The following is a 17,690-nucleotide window of genomic DNA, read 5'->3' on the forward strand; positions in this document are numbered from 1 at the left end:
CGATCTTTGGTGGCAAGATCGACTTTTGGTGGCGAGACTGACATGCGGGGACATGCTAATGTGCGTGAGGACGCTAGCGTACTTGAAACTTATGTCACGGTCGAGACTTAACGAAGTGTTTGCGTATGGATCTCGTATGCTCATATGGGAGATAGTGTGATGATGTCTGATGGTGGCGCCCTTTACTATCCTGGGCGTGTTGAAGCAGAGGTGTCTCATCCGCATGGTCGTTTGAAGAGATCGTGCGTCAATATTTGGCGAGGTCAAGGTGACGAGTACGAGGGTTGGCGAGCTTGCCACTCCCTAGCTTGCGATCGTGGCGCGACGCTGTTTTTTCCGTGCGTAGCTTCGATGGTTTGGCGAGATGGACGTATTAGCGAGATGGAGAGTGTGGAGTCGAGATGGCGCGCGTGTCAATGTGTTCGCAGGATGCTATCGAGGTTGGAGAATCGTGCAAACTGACGCGCAGGAGTTGTCATCTTTGTTGTCACGGACTTGAGAGCGCGAGATCAAGAGTGGGTGTCGTACGTATTGTTCGGGATGACACGGAATAGTAAGCAACATGGTGCAGTTCGCGGAATAGGACAGTACGCAGGATTGTGCGTGGTACGCAGTACGTTGAATGCTGTAATTTGGGTGTGATCGATCTGTCTTGAATAATAAGGCGTTTTTGATGTGGTTTATCGCTCCAATACTGACCGGTTGCTTGGTTGGTTTTGCAAGGTCTCTCGCAATGGCTTCAGGAGATGATGTATTCGGTGATGTTCCGGAAGAGCTTGGAGATGATCAGTATCGCGCACTAGAGAGAAGTTTCGACGACACTGGAGCGGTTCATCCTTCCTGGTGGAATCCATCGGAGGGAGGAGGTGTCTTGACAGATCTTACGGAGGAGGATATAGAGAACCTCGACGACATGTTTCCTATAGACGCTCAAGACCTTAGTCTGATTCCACATCCTTCTAGTCAGCGGCACGGGAAGGTGCTCGAGTAAGAAGAACGCACTGGCTCAGAGTGTGCTCCTTGGTCTCTGGTCGCTGGCCTAGCTGTAGGTAATAGAGTTCTGACACGTCGCAAAGATCGTACGGGAGATAAGGAACGCATTCCCAGTGATGCAGGAAGGAACCTATGCGATGAGAAATGCATAGCCCGCATGTTTGACCTCTTCGGAATGCCAAACAACCTACAGTTTATGTTACCAAGTATCGACGAATGTCCGTGGGACTGCCCAGCAGGTCACCTTTGCATGTGGTTCCCCATTCCAGAATTTCTGACGAGTTACTGTGCACGTCGGAAGATTTCATTCTCGCAGCTGTCGATCTCCGCCATCCGTAACACGGTTGGGCTTATGATAATTGGCGCCTATATGGACATCAAGATGAGCGTTGATCTCTTCGAGCTGGTCACTCGATTTACGCATGATAGTTTGGGGCTATGCTGTGCTTGTTGTACACCAGGTCTCACGATCATGCGCGGCCAGAAGAGTCATATTCACGATAGGCGGAGGCGGTTTTTCTTGGTAGAAATAAATGACATTTCAGTCGAAGATCCCGACACGACCTGTCCTCCTGCTTGGAACTACAATCCCGATAGCCGTTGCTGGGTTGGGTTCGTGTCCTTTTGGTTTCCTTGAATTTGTTTTCTGACCGAATTTGTTTTATTTTCGCAGGTGATCCTCCACCTTCAGCTGCGTGTGATTCTGAAACTGTTGAAAAAGCTTCCACTTTTCTTTTTAATCGGACTTTGTGGTGGCCGGACGTTCTTTCACACTTTAAGACTTGTAGGTTTTCTTTTATTGACTTATCTTCATCTCGAGACTTGTGTGCTCTCATGTCTTAGGCTCCTATTTATTCTGCAGGTTCGCGGACTAGATTGCAAATGGGAGAATGCCCGATGCCGTGCTACGCTGACTTGTTCGATGCCGAGGACGTGCCTGCTGTCGCAACTGAGATTGTTGCACCAAATGCCGAGGTCGGCGCGGTTACTGCGGATGGCGAGATGCCTGTTCCCGAGGGTGAGCCTAGTCGTAGGACTCGTTCTGCAGAGGTTGCTGCGGCTCGTGCTGCGAAGAGGCCTTCTTCGGTGTCCCGTGGGAATGCTCCAGCAGTTGGTGGTGGTGATCGTTCCCGGAAGAGGTCGTCACGCTTGAGTCCTCGGTGTGATGCTGGAGGAAGTTCTAGGCGACCTCATCACCCATAAATGGTGTGTGACGCTAACATTTCTCGCACTTGGCTGCGAATGTGGAACAGTCGGCGACCATTATTGGCCAGAAATGGCCATTGCGGCGAATTCGAAGTGCCAATGCTCGCCCCCGAGTGGTTGCCTCCAGCGCCCTTGTGGACTTCTCGCATGATGTCGTTGACGTTCTTCGTGTTAACGCAGATGAGAAGAACGCCATTTGCATCCTAACGAAACAAGTTGCCATCCAACATCGTGTAGTGTGCGCTCTTAGCTCGCATACGCCTTGCTTTCCACTTGTCTTTTCGCATAACTCCATCCGCGATATATGTTATAATCTCAGTTTGCCAGTCACCGCGTGAGGAGTCATTGGGTGCTGGAATGGGCGTGGCTGAATTTGTGGCTGCTGGGGCTGGTCTTATGACTGCTAAGGAAATTTCTAAGACACTGCTCGGGTTTGCTGACTTGTCCGTTAAGGGGGAAACTTCAAAAAACTTAGATGGAGCAGGGGGCAACAAGTTGACGTTGATACTCGGTTGATCATTGCTCTCTACAGGTATTACTCGGCGGAGGTCGGGATCGAATGTAGAAGCAAGCGTTGTAAGTGCATCAGTGGGAGCATTGTCGCTGCGTGGAATCTTGACGTGCTCAAAGAACTCGGATTGTAAGGACAGGTCACGAACGACTTTGAGGTAGGCATCCATGCGTGTGTGTCCTGTTGCATAATCTCCACTGAACTGGTGCGTTACCAGTTGAGAATCGCAGTAAGCTTAGAATTTTTTTACTTTGATTCCGTGCGCGAGACGCAATCCAGCGATTAGTGCTTCATAATCAGCGTCGTTGTTTAAGGCAGAGAAAGCGAGACGGAACGATTGCGCCAATATTTCTCCAGTAGGTGAAGTTAGATGTACGCTGGCTCCTGAACCCATCTTTGACGAAGCGCCATCTACGTGAAGTGTCCATATTTCGGGTTGAGGGGAGTCAGCTTGGAGTTCGGGAGAGAGCTCAACGAGAAAATCTGCAAGAACTTGTGACTTGGCGCACATGCGGTTCTTATACTCTATATTGTATTCACTTAACTCGACTGCCCATTTCGCAAGGCGTCCGGACTGGCTCGGACTATGGAGAATTGTCCGCAGAGGCTGATTTGTCAAGACTTCGCAGTGTGAGATTGGAAGTAGGGGCGGAGCCTTCGAGCTGAAATTACGACTGCGTAGGCGAGCTTCTCAAGAGTCGGATATCGGAGTTCGGCACCATCGAGGGTCTTGCTCACATAAAAGTTAGGATGCTGCTTGCCGCGATCTTCTCTGACAAGCACGCCACTTACAGCCGAACAAGAGATGGCGATGTAGAGATACAGAGTTTCTCCTCGTTCTGGTTTAGCAAGTATTGGTGGAGATGAGAGATAGTCTTTTAATTCGTTTAATGCAAATTCGCATTTCTTGTCCCATTCGAAACGTTAATTTCTGCAGAGGAGCTGGTAAAACGGGAAGCACTTGTCCGTTGAGTGAAAGATGAAGCGATTAAGTGCGGCAATACGCCCAGTAAGGCGTTGTACCTCGCGGATATTCCTTGGAGATGGAAGGTTGATGATCGCCGAGATCTGCTTCGGATTTGCTTCTATACTGCTCTTCGTAACGAGGTATCCCAAGAATTCACCGGATGTAACGCCAAACGTGCATTTCGCTGGGTTCAGTTTCATGCTATACTTGTTGAGTATCACGAAACACCACTTCAGGTGTGCGACATGATCTGCGGCCTGAACTGACTTGACGAGCATATCATCAATGTACACTTCCATTGTTCTTCCAAGTTGACTTGCGAACATCCGGTTCACGAGTCGCAGATATGTTGCTCCAGCGTTTTTCAACCCAAACGGCATGACTCTGTAACAGAAAGTGCCTTGTTCAGTAATAAACGCTGTCTTCTTATGGTCATAATTTTGCATCATTATCTGGTTGTAACCCGAGAACGCATCCATGAAAGATAGCAGTTCGTTTCCGGGTGTGGCCTCGATGAGCTGGTCAATGCGCAGAAGAGGAAAACTGTCTTTCGGACATGCTTTGTTGAGGTCTGTGAAGTCGACGCACACTCTCCACGTACTATTCTTCTTCTTAACCATGACCGGGTTACTAAGCCAATCTGGGTAGCGAACTTCAGTGATTGAACTTCAATCAAGTAGCTTATGTACCTCGTCATTGACCACAGTTGTGCGTTCTACACCGAGCTTTCGACGCTTTTGCTTAATGGGTTTGTAAGTTGGATCTACGTTGAGCAAGTGCCTAGTAATACGGGGATCGATTCCGGTCTTATGATCTATCGTCCAGGCAAATGTGGTTGCGTTTTTGCACAAAAACTGAACGAGCTCGTCCCTCAGAGCTATTGGTAGCTTGGCGCCTATTCCGACGCAGCGCTTGGGATTGGACAAATAGATGTTGACTTGGATTACAGATTCTTTCGGAGGTGGTGCGCGTGTATCTCGCGGTGGCGTTGATTCGGCAATCATGAATGCTCTTGCATTGCGCATTTTTTTCTCGATAATGAAGCAAGTTTGCGCCATCAGAGGATCTCCGCGCATCGTATAGATATCGTACGCCTTTGGAAACTTGACGCACTGATGGTATGTTAAAGCAACGACGCGCATCTTGTGAAGCTACGGTGTTCCTAGAATGACATTATAGACGATGGGTTTGTCCACAATTGCAAAGTTGAAGCACTGCTTCGTGCCGCCGACGTAGATTGGAAGTGTTATGGTTCCGACAGTCATGATGGTGTCTCCGTCGAATCCCGGCAGAGGCTGTGTTTCATGGACCGTGTTGCGCAGATCGATCTCATCTGGATCAGTACATCCTTGAATATTGCATTGACCGAGCTCCCGGTGTCAATAAGAAATCTCGTCACCGAGCTTTCCCCAATCACCATTTCTACGACAAATGGGTCGTTGTTTGGACTCGCGTTGCGTGCGTCCTCTTTAGTAAACATAATAGGATCGGAGGAAGTTTTGATCATGTTGCTTTGGGAGGGCAGGTTGCGCTTTGTTTCTGCTTCGCGGCAGTAGGCTTGGATTGACCGAACAAAATCACGGCACGTTGACAAGCCGCCCATGATCATGTTGATCCTTCGGCGAGGAGCTGGTGAGTCATTGTACCCTTCCGCGTCATGGTTTTGTTTTAGGGGAGGAGGCAGGCGAGCGATTTCTCGTGTTTGGTCTTTTTGTGCGCAGCTTCTTCTTCACGCTGCCTGTCATGTTGTTGCTCGTCTTCCAAACAGTATGGATGATCTTTGTGCCTGTTAACCTTCCTCCATTCTTGTTCCACGTCGACGTCACCTCTTTTGTACTTATGTAGAAGCAGCATTTGAAGTGTTTTCCACTCTTCGGTTGAGTGTCCGTTGAATCTGTGGAACTCGCAATACGGGCGCTTGTGTTTGAAGCCGAGATTGTCGGACTCACAATAGTATTTGTTCCAAGGCTTACTTTGCTGCTATTCTTTTCCACCGATAGCGAACATCGTCGCTTTCCTTCCTTTCTCTCCACGGGCGTAATCCTTGTTGTAGTGTTGGCGAGGCTCGTAGTACTCGTCTGTGGCTTTGCCTTTCGAGCTTGGGACCTTTTCGGGGGGTTTTTCTACCGCACTCGGTTGATTAGGGTTCCTCTTATCTTTGTCTTCCTCGACTTGGATGTATCGGTTTGAGCGTGCAAGCACTTCACCGAAACTCGTGACGGGCAGGATTTTTAGGTCATCCTTGAACCTTGTGCCATGGGCGAGCGCGTTTTTTAACGCACTGATTGCGGAATCATCACTTATAGAGAGTTGGGATACGACCCCTTTAAACTTTTCCATGAAAGTTCGTAATGACTTGTTAGGCTTCGGATACATTCTCCACAAGTCGGCATTTGACGCAGGTGCGCGCATGAAGCATTGGTGATGCTGAAGGAATGCGCTTGTTAATGATTCGTATCCATCGATCGAGTTGGCCTCAAGTCTGGAAAACCAATTGAGCATCTCGCCGGAGAGACTCCCGACGAACAACTGACAGCTTCCCGCGTCTTCTTCCTCAGGTGAAAAATACGACCGATTGATGTGAATCGTCATTTATTTTAGGAAGACGATGGGGTCTCCCTTTCCATCGTATGGAATTGGCATGTTCTTGTTGTTGTCTAGATTGTGCCTGAACTCCTAAGACCCTTGCAGTGAATGGCGAGCGTCGCACTTCCGCCAACACGGGTTCTAGCTCTGGTGCTGCACTCGTTGCTTAGTGCATCTGAGACGTAATCATCTTCAGCTGAGCTTGCATCTGTTGAAGTTCTTACTGCAGGGCGCGATTCGGCCCAACACGTTGATTCGCGAGCATCTGGTTGGTCTCAAAATGGCTGCTCGCCACTAGGTCCAACGATAATCGACGAGAGTTGGGGCCTTCCATTAGCATGGTGCTCTGCGCGTGGAATGGTAGCGGCGTTGTGTTCAACTCGCGGAGTGTTGTGGTCAGCTCACGGAGTGTTGTGGTCAGCTCGCGGAATGTTGTGGTCAGCTCGCGGGGTGTTGTGATCAGCTTGCGGAGTGCGTGGCGCCAGTGCGTCTTCATTTTGTTCGTGTCAAGGTTCAGATCGTCGCCTATGATGCCTCGCGTGGTCACTTTGTCCTTGAGATACCATCTGCACTGCTTGACCGCTCATCCGATCCAAGGTTCTTTGTACAGCTTCATCTAGCGCGGCTTGGTTGATAGTAATGCGTGCGGATGTGTCATGAGGATGAGTGATGGGCGTAGTGCCTATAGCTTCGCGATTATTCAGAGTGTCGCCAGCAGCTACACGATCAGGAGGAATAGTGTTGTTGGCTAAGCCGTTTGTCGGAGTGATGCACATAGCGCCTACGGCTTCGCGGTCGGTTGGACTGACACCATTGGTTTCATGAACAGGGGACGTAGCACCTACGGCTAAGCCATTAGTTGGGAGGACGCGTGTAGCGCCTACGGCTGCGCGGTCAGTGAGTGTTGCGTCTTCACCCGTAGCTGCTTTGGTCCTGTTGACGCCTTGGAGCTGGTTCATCCAAGCACGGGTGCGTCCCCATATGGTGCACCTGGGAGACACGACGCGGGTTGCGGATGAGTTGACGCCTTCGTTGCTGGAGAGATCGGTGTGAGACATGCTTCTGGTTATCCGAAAACGTCTTTGGCTTCAAATTCCTTTCGTCAAAATGAAAGGATTTCGTTCAGCCCCACGGGGGGCGCCAAATTGTTGATGTATGAAATCAACAATATAAATAATACGAATATTAATGGGGATAAACTGGATCTGGTCTTTTTATTAACGTAGAATTCAAGAGAAGGGTTTACAGAAAATGCAATCAAAGAGCTAAGCGCAGTTAACACGAAAATAATTGCTTTTCTCCCTCTAATTGCCAAGATTTCAGATCCTCTGACGTGACAATGACATCAAGTATTTATAGTGTGACCTAGGGTTCTTTCTGTCTCTTCCGCAAATGATGATTTTGCCCCTGCGGCCAGATGGGCTAGATCCAAGACTTCAGGCCCAAAACTTCCTAAAGATCTTCTGTTTGGGTTTCTGTAAATGTTGTTGGGGGGGGGGGGGCGAAGCTCATATCCAACATTGAAGTTTCTCTTTTTTGACGAGCTAAGATTTAGCCAAATATAGGATAAAGAAAAGAGAAGAGTTACAAATGATGGCCCAAACTGAGGCTAAAGAGACTGTCTAGACCAATGTAATTAATATGATATCAAATTGTGCAACTTCTTCAATCGCTTATCAAATTAATAAAAATTAACTAGATTAGGATCCGTGCTAGAGCAAGGATTGAAATTCCTTTTGTTTATATTATAATTTTAGAAGAACATATAATTTATATGATTGTTTTTAAAAGTTTTTTTGGATAAAACATTATGCAATAAAATCATATGCTAAATATGATGGTTTGAAAAAAACATCTATTTTGTAAGTCTATATTGTTAATTTTGTAATTTCATGTATGAGAAATTGTTATGTTTGTTGTTTATTTTTATTTTAGTTTTTGAACATGTTTGGTGAAAGTTTTTTAATATGACATGTGCTTAAGATCTCGAAAATCACGATTACATATGATAAATAGCCAATATATTATTCTTTTTTACATCTAACAATATATTTTTATGCTTAACAGTATATATTTTGTAATAATACATGGAATACTAAAGATTTTATTTAGGAAATTGTATAAATCATTGAAATATTCTCTTTAAGAAGATTTTTTGGAATATTCTTAAGTGTATTCATATAGCCTACAGATTGACCAATTAATTTATAATTTTTTTTTGTAACCAACCTATATTTAATATATAACCTATTTTGTAACCAATTTATAAAAATTATATATTCTACATAAAAAGTTACGTATTTCCGTTTATTATATAGAGGATATGGTCTATTTTTCTAATATCATTTTTTGGTTTGTAATTTAGAATAAAGTAATTTTACCTTCAAAATAGAATTTGTATGGTGTGTATTTGTTAAACAGTTTATAATTTAAAAAACTAGATAGTAATCATTTGATAGTTAAAATAGTATTAATTTGATATCCGACAAAACAACTCCACAAACTTCTCACTATTGATCCGAACAACTCATACCGAACAAATTAATAAACTTATAAAAAAATGTTTTTCTGCCGTGTTGCAGTACAAATTACTGATTAGTACCTAGTTGAATATCTTTTTTTTTTTTTTTTATCACTGGTGATTATTATTAATTAAAGCCAAAAAAATCATACAATGTTTGGTTATAAGTAAACCAAAACAAATATGGGTCATTATTTTCTACTGAACTTGAAAATAAAAACCAAGTCCAACAAAGAAAACCCTAAGGCTAAGATAACTAAAACGCACACATCATCTCTAAACGTGGAAGCTTGCCGTCATCATCGAACTTCATCGACATGTGTCCAGTTCTTCATCACCGTCTGTACTGCTCTTCATCACTGTCTTGGTTACGTCGGTTTGCATCAGTCGCTGACAGAGTGATATGGTAATCATATGAAAAATTAATGATTCTCAAAACAGCAACTGATGTCTTCTGATTCCTACTGAGGATAAACTATCAGCTCTTTTTTTGTAGAATCTTCTCCATGATACCATAAAATCAGTTTTTTTTTCGGATTCATATCTTCTTGCGCTGTTCAGAACTTCCAAGTCTTGATTGATTGTCTAGATCTTGAGATTTCTTCTGACTTAGAATTTGAAATCAAAGCTTCATATTCTTCCGGCAAAGCACAACCCTTGAGAGACTTTATTCTTTGAATTCGAGCGCCCCATATATCATCGCCATAATAGATTTTACTCTTGAACTTTAGACAAAGATAGAAAAAACATAACAAAAGAAGATAAAAAGCAGCAGAGATTTGCCGAAACTAAAGCCCGACAAGACAATAAAGTGAGGCTCTTGCTCGCGGGAGATAAGCCAACCACCACCGCTAAACGTAAACGGTCGATGTTGGAAGCAAAGCCAGCCAACGCCTCTGAGTGAGCAAGCGATGCCAGAAGATAAGCCAGCCAATGCTCCTAAGAAAGCAAGCGATGCCAGAAGATGAACCAAACAAACACTGCTGAGAAAGCCAGTCGTTGCCGGAACTTTCTCTCTTTGAAATATGTGGAGAGAGAAGAGAGAGAAAGCTTATAAAACTAATGTTTCTTCTCTCACATGTATACCTAGTTGAATAACTATATTAGTGTTTTTAAATACCAAATTAAAATAAATCTTCATTTTCATAAGAGTTACAATTTATGCCATTACTTTTATCTATGTATCCAAACAAATTTATAAATAGTTCTCTACATTTCATATAACCATACACATTTAAAAGATGTTAACATTGAATTAAATTAGAAGTATCTTTTATTGTTTTATAGTTTATGATGTATAGATATTTAGAAAATTTTGTTAAGATTGAAAATTATAATTTTCCTAGCATCTTTTTTTGTTATTGTTTTTAATTCTTCTGAATAATCATATAATAGATAAAGTTATAAAAATCTAAATTTTGGCATATATTTTTACTTGATTTTTTTTGTCAGCCATTGGGCCACTGATGTATCATGGTTATTAGATGTTTTTAGCCATGATATAAGTCTTAATTATAGAGTCTTTTGGTGTTTTTATAGGATTTAGCATGGATGGGAGCATAATGGAGCTAAATAGGAGGATTTGGAGCACATTCAAGCATTGAGGCTAAGCTGTGAAGTTGGGAGACAAGTTCAGAGACTTGCATCGGTCGATGCAAGTGATGGTGTCGATCGATGCATCATCCAGCAGAAGAATCGGAAGTTTTCTCACAAGTTTTGAAGACTTACAAAGTTGCCCTAAAGTTTTCCATATTTGCATTATTAGTCCCTGGACGTTTTTAGGAATATAAATAGGATTTTTGGATCATTGTTTAGACCTAAGTTTTATTTTTTGCCACCTTTTGAGAGAGAGACCCTGAGAGTTTTTTAGGAGAGACAAGTCAAGAACTCAGCCCTGTTGAGAGAAGCTTTTCTAAACTCCTTTGTTCTTCTCTTTTGAATTTAATGATATCTATTTTATCCATGGTTTTTGTTTCATTAATCATGTCTGAGTAGATCTCTTGTTAGTCTCAGGGTTTTTCATAGGGTTTTTATGATTTATTAGATCTGTTTATTTAGGATTCTTTATCTTTCTATATCTTCATCTTAGGTAGTTCTTCATATTAATTCTTGATTGATCACCTAGAATTAATACCTAGGAAAACAAATTGATATGAGAATATAATTGATTTTCCTGATTAAACCTTTTGATGAACAAAATTATTTCTTGCAAAGAGATTGGATTTAATAATTTTGTGAACAATCTAAACCTGTTTTTAAAGCTGATTTTTAACCTTGAATTTTGCAAAGAGATTTGGATTTTCTGGTTTTAAATTTAGATAATATTTGCAGTGAGAACTGATTTATTTTACAAGTTTGTTTAGAGTTCTATATCTGATCTTAATTGCTTGAATCCTAATTTATTGATTGATTTAATATTTCATAAATTCCTGAGAATTTTCCTAGACCTAACGTTTTTAATTCCTGAATTTACAACACTTTTAAATTCTATTTTGCATTGTCTTTATTTTAATATTTTGATTTAACATAATTAAAAGATTAATAAGTCAATTGTGTGATCTAGAGTCTCTGCGGATTCGATCCCTAGAGTATTACAACAGCAAGGCTGTTAGTACCATTTGGGTATTACAATTTGAGCATATCAAATTTTGGCACCGTTGCCGGGGACTCTTTTGATTCACCATTAGATTAAAATATTTGATTTTGTCTAAATTTTTCTTTTTCTGTTTTACTGACACGCTTTTGTTTCTTTTCTCTTGTGTGTTTCAGGTACATGCCTAAGCCTAGCACCAGGAAAAATCCTACTGGTCCGGTTGTTAAGTTTACAAATCTAGAGTTAGGACAACTAGAGCGTGATAACACAAAAGCAGCCAAGTCAGCAAAGATGCTCAACCTAATTATATTGGGACCTGATGAGGCTGGAGTTTTGAGGGATCAAGAGGGTCATGTGCGCAACGAACTAGGCCAAAAACTTGATGCTGAAGGACAGGTTATTCAAGAAGAACTCGTTGTGTCCGATGGGAATGCAGGTTGTGTCGATCGACGCAATGCTGGCATCAATCGACACAACCAAGATGGCATCGACCAATGCAACGTTGGCGTCGATCGATGCACTGCCAGAGCCGATGCAGAGAACCTTCAGCCTAGACGGGACAACAATGGAGAGCTTCCCAAGACTCTTGTGGACTTCAACAGGCCAGATTTGTTCTATGAGAACCGCTCTGCAATTGTCCCTCCTCCATTCAAAAGGAATTATTTTGAGCTAAAGCCTGCCTACTTTGCTCTTGTTGGACAAAGGTCATTCCAAAACCTGCCACATGAGAAGCCTCTAGACCATATTGAGCATTTTGAGGATATAGTCACAAGTATCAAAGCTAATGAAGTCACAGAGGACTATATCTACTGCAAGCTTTTCCCCTACTCTCTTGCTGGGGAAGCTTCTCATTGGCTAAGACAACTCAAACTAGGATTTCTGACAACCTGGCATGACATCAAGGTGGCATTCTTGAACTATTTCTATGATGATGCGATGTCTGATGAGCTGAGGATTAAGCTTTCCACCTTTAGACAAGGACCTGCTGAATCTTACAAAGCTGCTTGGATAAGGTTCAAAGCATACCAGAGAGATTGTCCACATCATGGTTTCTCAGAGGTGCAGTTGATCAGTATCTTCTTTAGTGGTATTGATTGGAGGTATTAGATGGCTTTGGATGCTGCTAGTGATGGGAACTTCAAGACAAGGTACCCAGATGACGCTGAAAAGTTGATAGAAAGGCTAGCATCAAGCAACAATACCAAGAATGCAGACTTAGTGCGGAAAAGAGCACATGTGGGTTATGATTCAAATCAGCTAGCTTCAGTTAATGCCAAACTGGATTCAGTGCATAATCTTCTTGTGGGAAAGAAGTCTGTCCATTTTGCTGAAGATGTTGAAAGTTTTGAGCCACAGCCAGAAACTACAGAAGATGTCAACTATGTGTATGGAGCTGGGTATCAGGGTCAGAAGTTTGGAAATCAACAAAGCAATAGACCTTACAATGGGAACTCTACAGGCTACATTCTTAAGCCATATTACCAGAAGCAGCAACAAAACGGCAGTTTTACAAGGACCTATGGTAATTCTTCTTATCAGTCTCCACCACCACAGACTTCTAAGAGTAGGATGGAGGCAATGCTTGAGCAGATTCTTCAAGGACAAGAGCAGTTGACAGTGACGTTCAACTGGAAGATTGACAATGTCTACACTGAGCTGAACGGAAAGATCGATGCATTAAACATTCATGTCAAGAAGCTAGAGAATCAAGTTATTCAGACTGTTGGGTCTGTTAAACGACAAGAAGGTTTTCTCCCTGAAAGAACTGAGTCGAACCCCAAACATGTTTGTATTGCAATTTTGGTGAAGGAAGAAGACAACCATCCGGTACCTGATGTTGCATCGACCGATACACAGGAGCATCGATCGATGCAAACTCATTCAAGTGTCGATCGACACAACATAAGCATCGATCGACACACCCCACGAACAGCTCCGGTTTCTCTCCGAGTTCCATCATCTGATTCAGAGCAAGCCTATAAGCCTAAGGTCCCTTTTCCTAAGCCTAGGAGGTCCAAGTAGGAGATTGAAGAAGTTAGATGCAAGACTATGATGGATAAGGTGATGATAGAGATGCCTTTGATCGATGCTGTCAAGTTTTCTCCTGGGATTAAGCGATATGTGAAGAGGATGGTCACTAATGGTTTGAGCCCTGAGGAAGGAGTTTTGCTTACCAAGGATGTCAGCTCAATTCTGTTGAATCAGCCTGCACAGAGGAAGAAGGAGATGAAGCAGAAAGTGGCTGTCTCTGAGAAAGTGAGTGCAATGATTCAGAGTAGGATTGCAGAGAAGTTACCAGATCCAGGAAGTTTTGTGTTGGATTGCTCTATCTCCACAGGAAGGTTTCATCACTCTCTTTGCGATCTTAGCTCTAGTATCAATTTAATGCCACATTTTGTTGCTGTGAGACTTGGCATGACAGATTTCAAGCCAACTAAGATCTCTCTTATCTTAGCTGATTGATCCAGACGGATTCCTGAAGGTGTCTTAGAAGATGTTCCGATTAAGATTGGAGATTGCATGATTCCCACTGACTTTGTGGTGCTGGAATATAACAAAGAGCCTAGTGATCCTCTCATCTTAGGATGCTCATTATTGGCTACAGCTGGTGCCATCATTGATGTTAAGAAGGGACACATAGCCTTGAATGTGGATGATTTGATTATGAACTTTGAGATGGACAAGCTAAGGAGGGCCCCCACTATTGATGACCAGACATTTTCTGTGGAGATTTTTTCTAATGATGATATGATCATAAAGCTTCATGAAGACATCACTGCTGGGTTTGTTAAGGAGTTTGAGACAGTTGAGAAGAGTGTTGAGGTTCGCTGCAAAGAAGACGCTGAAACATGAGTTGCAGGCTCAACATCGATCGATGCACCATCAGCATCGATCGCCACACCTTCCAAATCAGCTTGGACTTGTACAAAACCAAAGATTCTTGAGTTGCTTCCTTAGCTGCAAGTCCTAGACCAGTTATAAAGCTGAAATCTCACCATTCCACAGTCCAGAACCCACTGGTAAGGCCAAGGTATGCATCTCCTTCTCACAAACCTTCTCCTATCATCAATAATAATTTCAAAGGTACAAAAATTGTTTTGTAGTTAACCAAGCCACAAGATTATCGTAGAGCGCTTGTTTCTTCTGTTGATGATTTTGCAGGACTTAAAAGAAAGCCAATCATACCTCAGTCCCGCCCTGGTCCTATTCCTAATATCCTTGGCAGATCTCATGCACATACTGCCTACACACCCCCTTGGATGAAGAGGACATTCTCTCATAAGCATTCATTGCCATGTTCTGATCCACCGGATGCCTGAGATCCGACACAGTCAAGCTAATGACTAAAAACAAGCGCTTAGTGGCAGGCAACCCACTGGTAGGTTTTTCTTTTTCTTTTGATTTTCATTTATATTTATTTTATTTTTTGTTGTCAATCTTAGGCTTGATAACACTGGGGACAGTGTTGTTTAAGTTTGGGGGAGGCAGTTACTAACTGCGTTTTTGTTTTTGAGAGTCATTTTATTTTATTTAAAAAATAAAAAATGTTTTACTGAGTCAAAATTTTTGTTGAGAACTATGATTTTTCTTTTTTGTGTACTACCTTGGTTGATTAATAATGCAGATTGAGTCCAAAATCCGACTAATGAAAAATCCAAAGGCTGACCAGTGAACTAAAGACATCCGAATTTCCAACAGAATCCACAAAAGCCTGAGGTAATTTCTGCGCTTTTCTTTTTACCTCATCAAGGAGATTTATGTTTATAGAGCTTGACTCCTTGTTTATACCTAACAAGTTTAAAAGATTTTTCCTGAGAGCTTTGTTTAAAAAAAAAAATAGAATAAAAGATGAGATGATTTTGATCAGTTTAGAGGGATAGGTAAATTACCTGTGACCCCATTATTCTACTCTTGAATCAAATGATCACACAAATTTTGGAGGCGAGGGGTAGGTAAATTACCGATGATCTCGGTATTCGCTTACACCTTTGATTAAAAAATAATAATAATAAGAAGAAAAAAAAAAGCAAAGCTCAAAGGAAGATTAAATAGAATAAGTCTGGGGGAGAGAAAGAGTACCACATGTGTTAAAAAAAACAGTCTTGCTTGTCATGGTATTGTACGGGAATGAGTCTAGAAGGTTCTTGACATTGATCAAATTGATGAGTCCCATTGATGAAGGCTTAATGGAGGATGTTGAGGAATTTTGGGTGCTATAAGTTTGGAGAAGTATATGGTGGTTCGATTTGGATTTGTCTGCTAAGCATATGGATTATGGTTTGGATTATCATGGCATTACTTTAAAAAGAAAAGGAGTTTCTGCATTTTCAAACCTTTTCCACAGGTGAAGTTGTTGTTTTGCTTGAGGGCAAGCAAGCAAAGCAAAGGCTAAGTCTGGGGGAATTGATATATCATGGTTTTTAGGTGTTTTTAGCCATGATATAAGTCTTATTTATAGAGTATTTTTGGTGTTTTTAGAGTTTTTATAGGATTTAACATGGATGGAAGCATAATGGAGCTAAATAGGAGGATTTGGAGCACATTCAAGCATTGAGGCTAAGCTGTGAAGTTGGGAGACAAGTTCAGAGACCTGCATCGGTCGATGCAAGTGATGGTGTCGATCGATGCATCATCCAGTAGAAGAATCAAAAGTTTTCTCAAAAGTTTTGAAGATTTACAAAGTTGTCCCAAAGTTTTCCATATTTGCATCATTAGTCCCTGGACGTTTTTAGGAATATAAATAGGATTTTTGGGTCATTGTTTAGACCTAAGTTTTATTTTCTGCCACCTTTTGAGAGAGAGAGACCCTGAGAGCTTTTTAGGAGAGACAAGTCAAGAACTCAGCCCTGTTGAGAGAAGCTTTTCTAAACTCCTTTGTTCTTCTCTTTTGAATTTAATGATATCTATTTTATCCATGGTTTTTGTTTCATTAATCATGTCTGAGTAAATCTCTTGTTAGGTTCAGGGTTTTTCATAGGGTTTTTATGATTTATTAGATATGTTTATTTAGGATTTTTTCTCTTTCTAGATCTTCATCTTAGGTTGTTCTTCATATTAATTCTTGATTGATCACCTAGAATTAATACCTAGGAAAATAAATTGATATGAGAATATAATTGATTTTCCTGATTAAACTTTTTGATGAACAAAATTATTTCTTGCAAAGAGATTGGATTTAATAATTTTGTGAACAATCTAAACCTGTTTTAAAGCTGATTTTTAACCTTGAATTTTGCAAAGAGATTTGGATTTTCTGGTTTTAAATTTAGATAATATTTTCAGTGAGAACTGATTTATTTTACAAGAGTGTTTAGAGTTCTAGATCTGATCTTAATTGCTTGAATCCTAATTTATTGATTGATTTAAAATTTCATAAATTTCTGAGAATTTTCTTAGGCCTAGCGTTTTTAATTTCTGAATTTACAACACTTTTAAATTCTGTTTTGCATTGTCTTTAATTTAATATTTTGATTTAGCATAATTAAAAGATTAATAAGTCAATTATGTGATCTAGAGTCTCTGCGGATTCGACCCCTAGAGTATTACAACTGCAAGGCTGTTAGTACCATTAGGGTATTATAATTTGAGCATATCAGCCACAACAGACCGGCCCATTAACCAAATCGCGAGACTCGATCCTTGGTGTGATGGTGCCTTGTTCATTAAAGACTAACCATTGGTCACTGCATTAATGTCAATTCACTTACTTGATTTTTTTAAAAGGGACATATGTGTGTTTAATCAATGTTAAAATATATAATATATGAATATGTTCTATAATTAATGATGTATAGATATTGATATGATTCTTGAGGCTCTGATACCACTTGATATGATCCTCCCAAGGAATCGGCACCTTTGAGTTGGTAGATAGATACACCTTGATTCTAAATACAAGAAAGCCTCAAGAATAAGGATGGTGGAATGAATGGCTGCACAAGAGCTGCGGAAAGACTCTTGATATACCGGTTTGATCTTTCAGCCTCGCACCAAAAATATCGGATCTCTCAGCCTCTCACCAAGGAGATCAGGGTTTTGACTGTTAGAATTACCCCTGCGAGTTCAGGTTTTCAGGTCGGGTCGGGTCGGTTATTTCGGGGATTCGGTTATTTGAAAATTGTGTCAAAGATAACCGAAGTAAATTTCGGTTTGGGTCGGGTCAAGTTTCGGTTAATTCAGTTATTGAATTTTTTGTCGAACTGAACCGAAATTTTTTTTTTTGGCTTCGAGGCTGTCGAAAAAAAAGAAAAGGAAAGAAAAAGTTTGGGGCAGGCCCAGTAAAGAAAAAAAAAAACAAAACGTTTGTGTTTTT

At 41.5% G+C, this 17,690-nt stretch overlaps 1 protein-coding gene and 1 non-coding gene across 2 annotated transcripts; one reads left to right on the forward strand and one right to left on the reverse strand.

Moving 5' to 3' along the window:
• The first annotated feature begins 733 nt into the window (after window positions 1-733).
• Window positions 734-2,196, forward strand: LOC147930979 (meiosis-specific protein ASY2-like). The gene is made up of 4 exons (XM_087477114.1): window positions 734-962; window positions 1,050-1,592; window positions 1,667-1,777; window positions 1,856-2,196. Exons 1-4 carry the CDS (start codon window positions 734-736, stop codon window positions 2,194-2,196), a joined length of 1,224 nt encoding a protein of 407 aa, XP_087333240.1.
• Window positions 2,197-12,322: 10,126 nt separating this feature from the next.
• On the reverse strand, window positions 12,323-12,429 carry LOC147930980 (small nucleolar RNA R71). Its single transcript, XR_015576929.1, has one exon. It is a non-coding gene; the product is annotated as a small nucleolar RNA R71 (small nucleolar RNA).
• Between the last annotated feature and the right edge of the window lie 5,261 nt (window positions 12,430-17,690).

Source organism: Camelina sativa, chromosome 12, assembly GCF_030686135.1.
Source record: "Camelina sativa cultivar CO46 ecotype springtype chromosome 12, ASM3068613v1".
Classification (NCBI taxonomy): domain Eukaryota; kingdom Viridiplantae; phylum Streptophyta; class Magnoliopsida; order Brassicales; family Brassicaceae; genus Camelina; species Camelina sativa.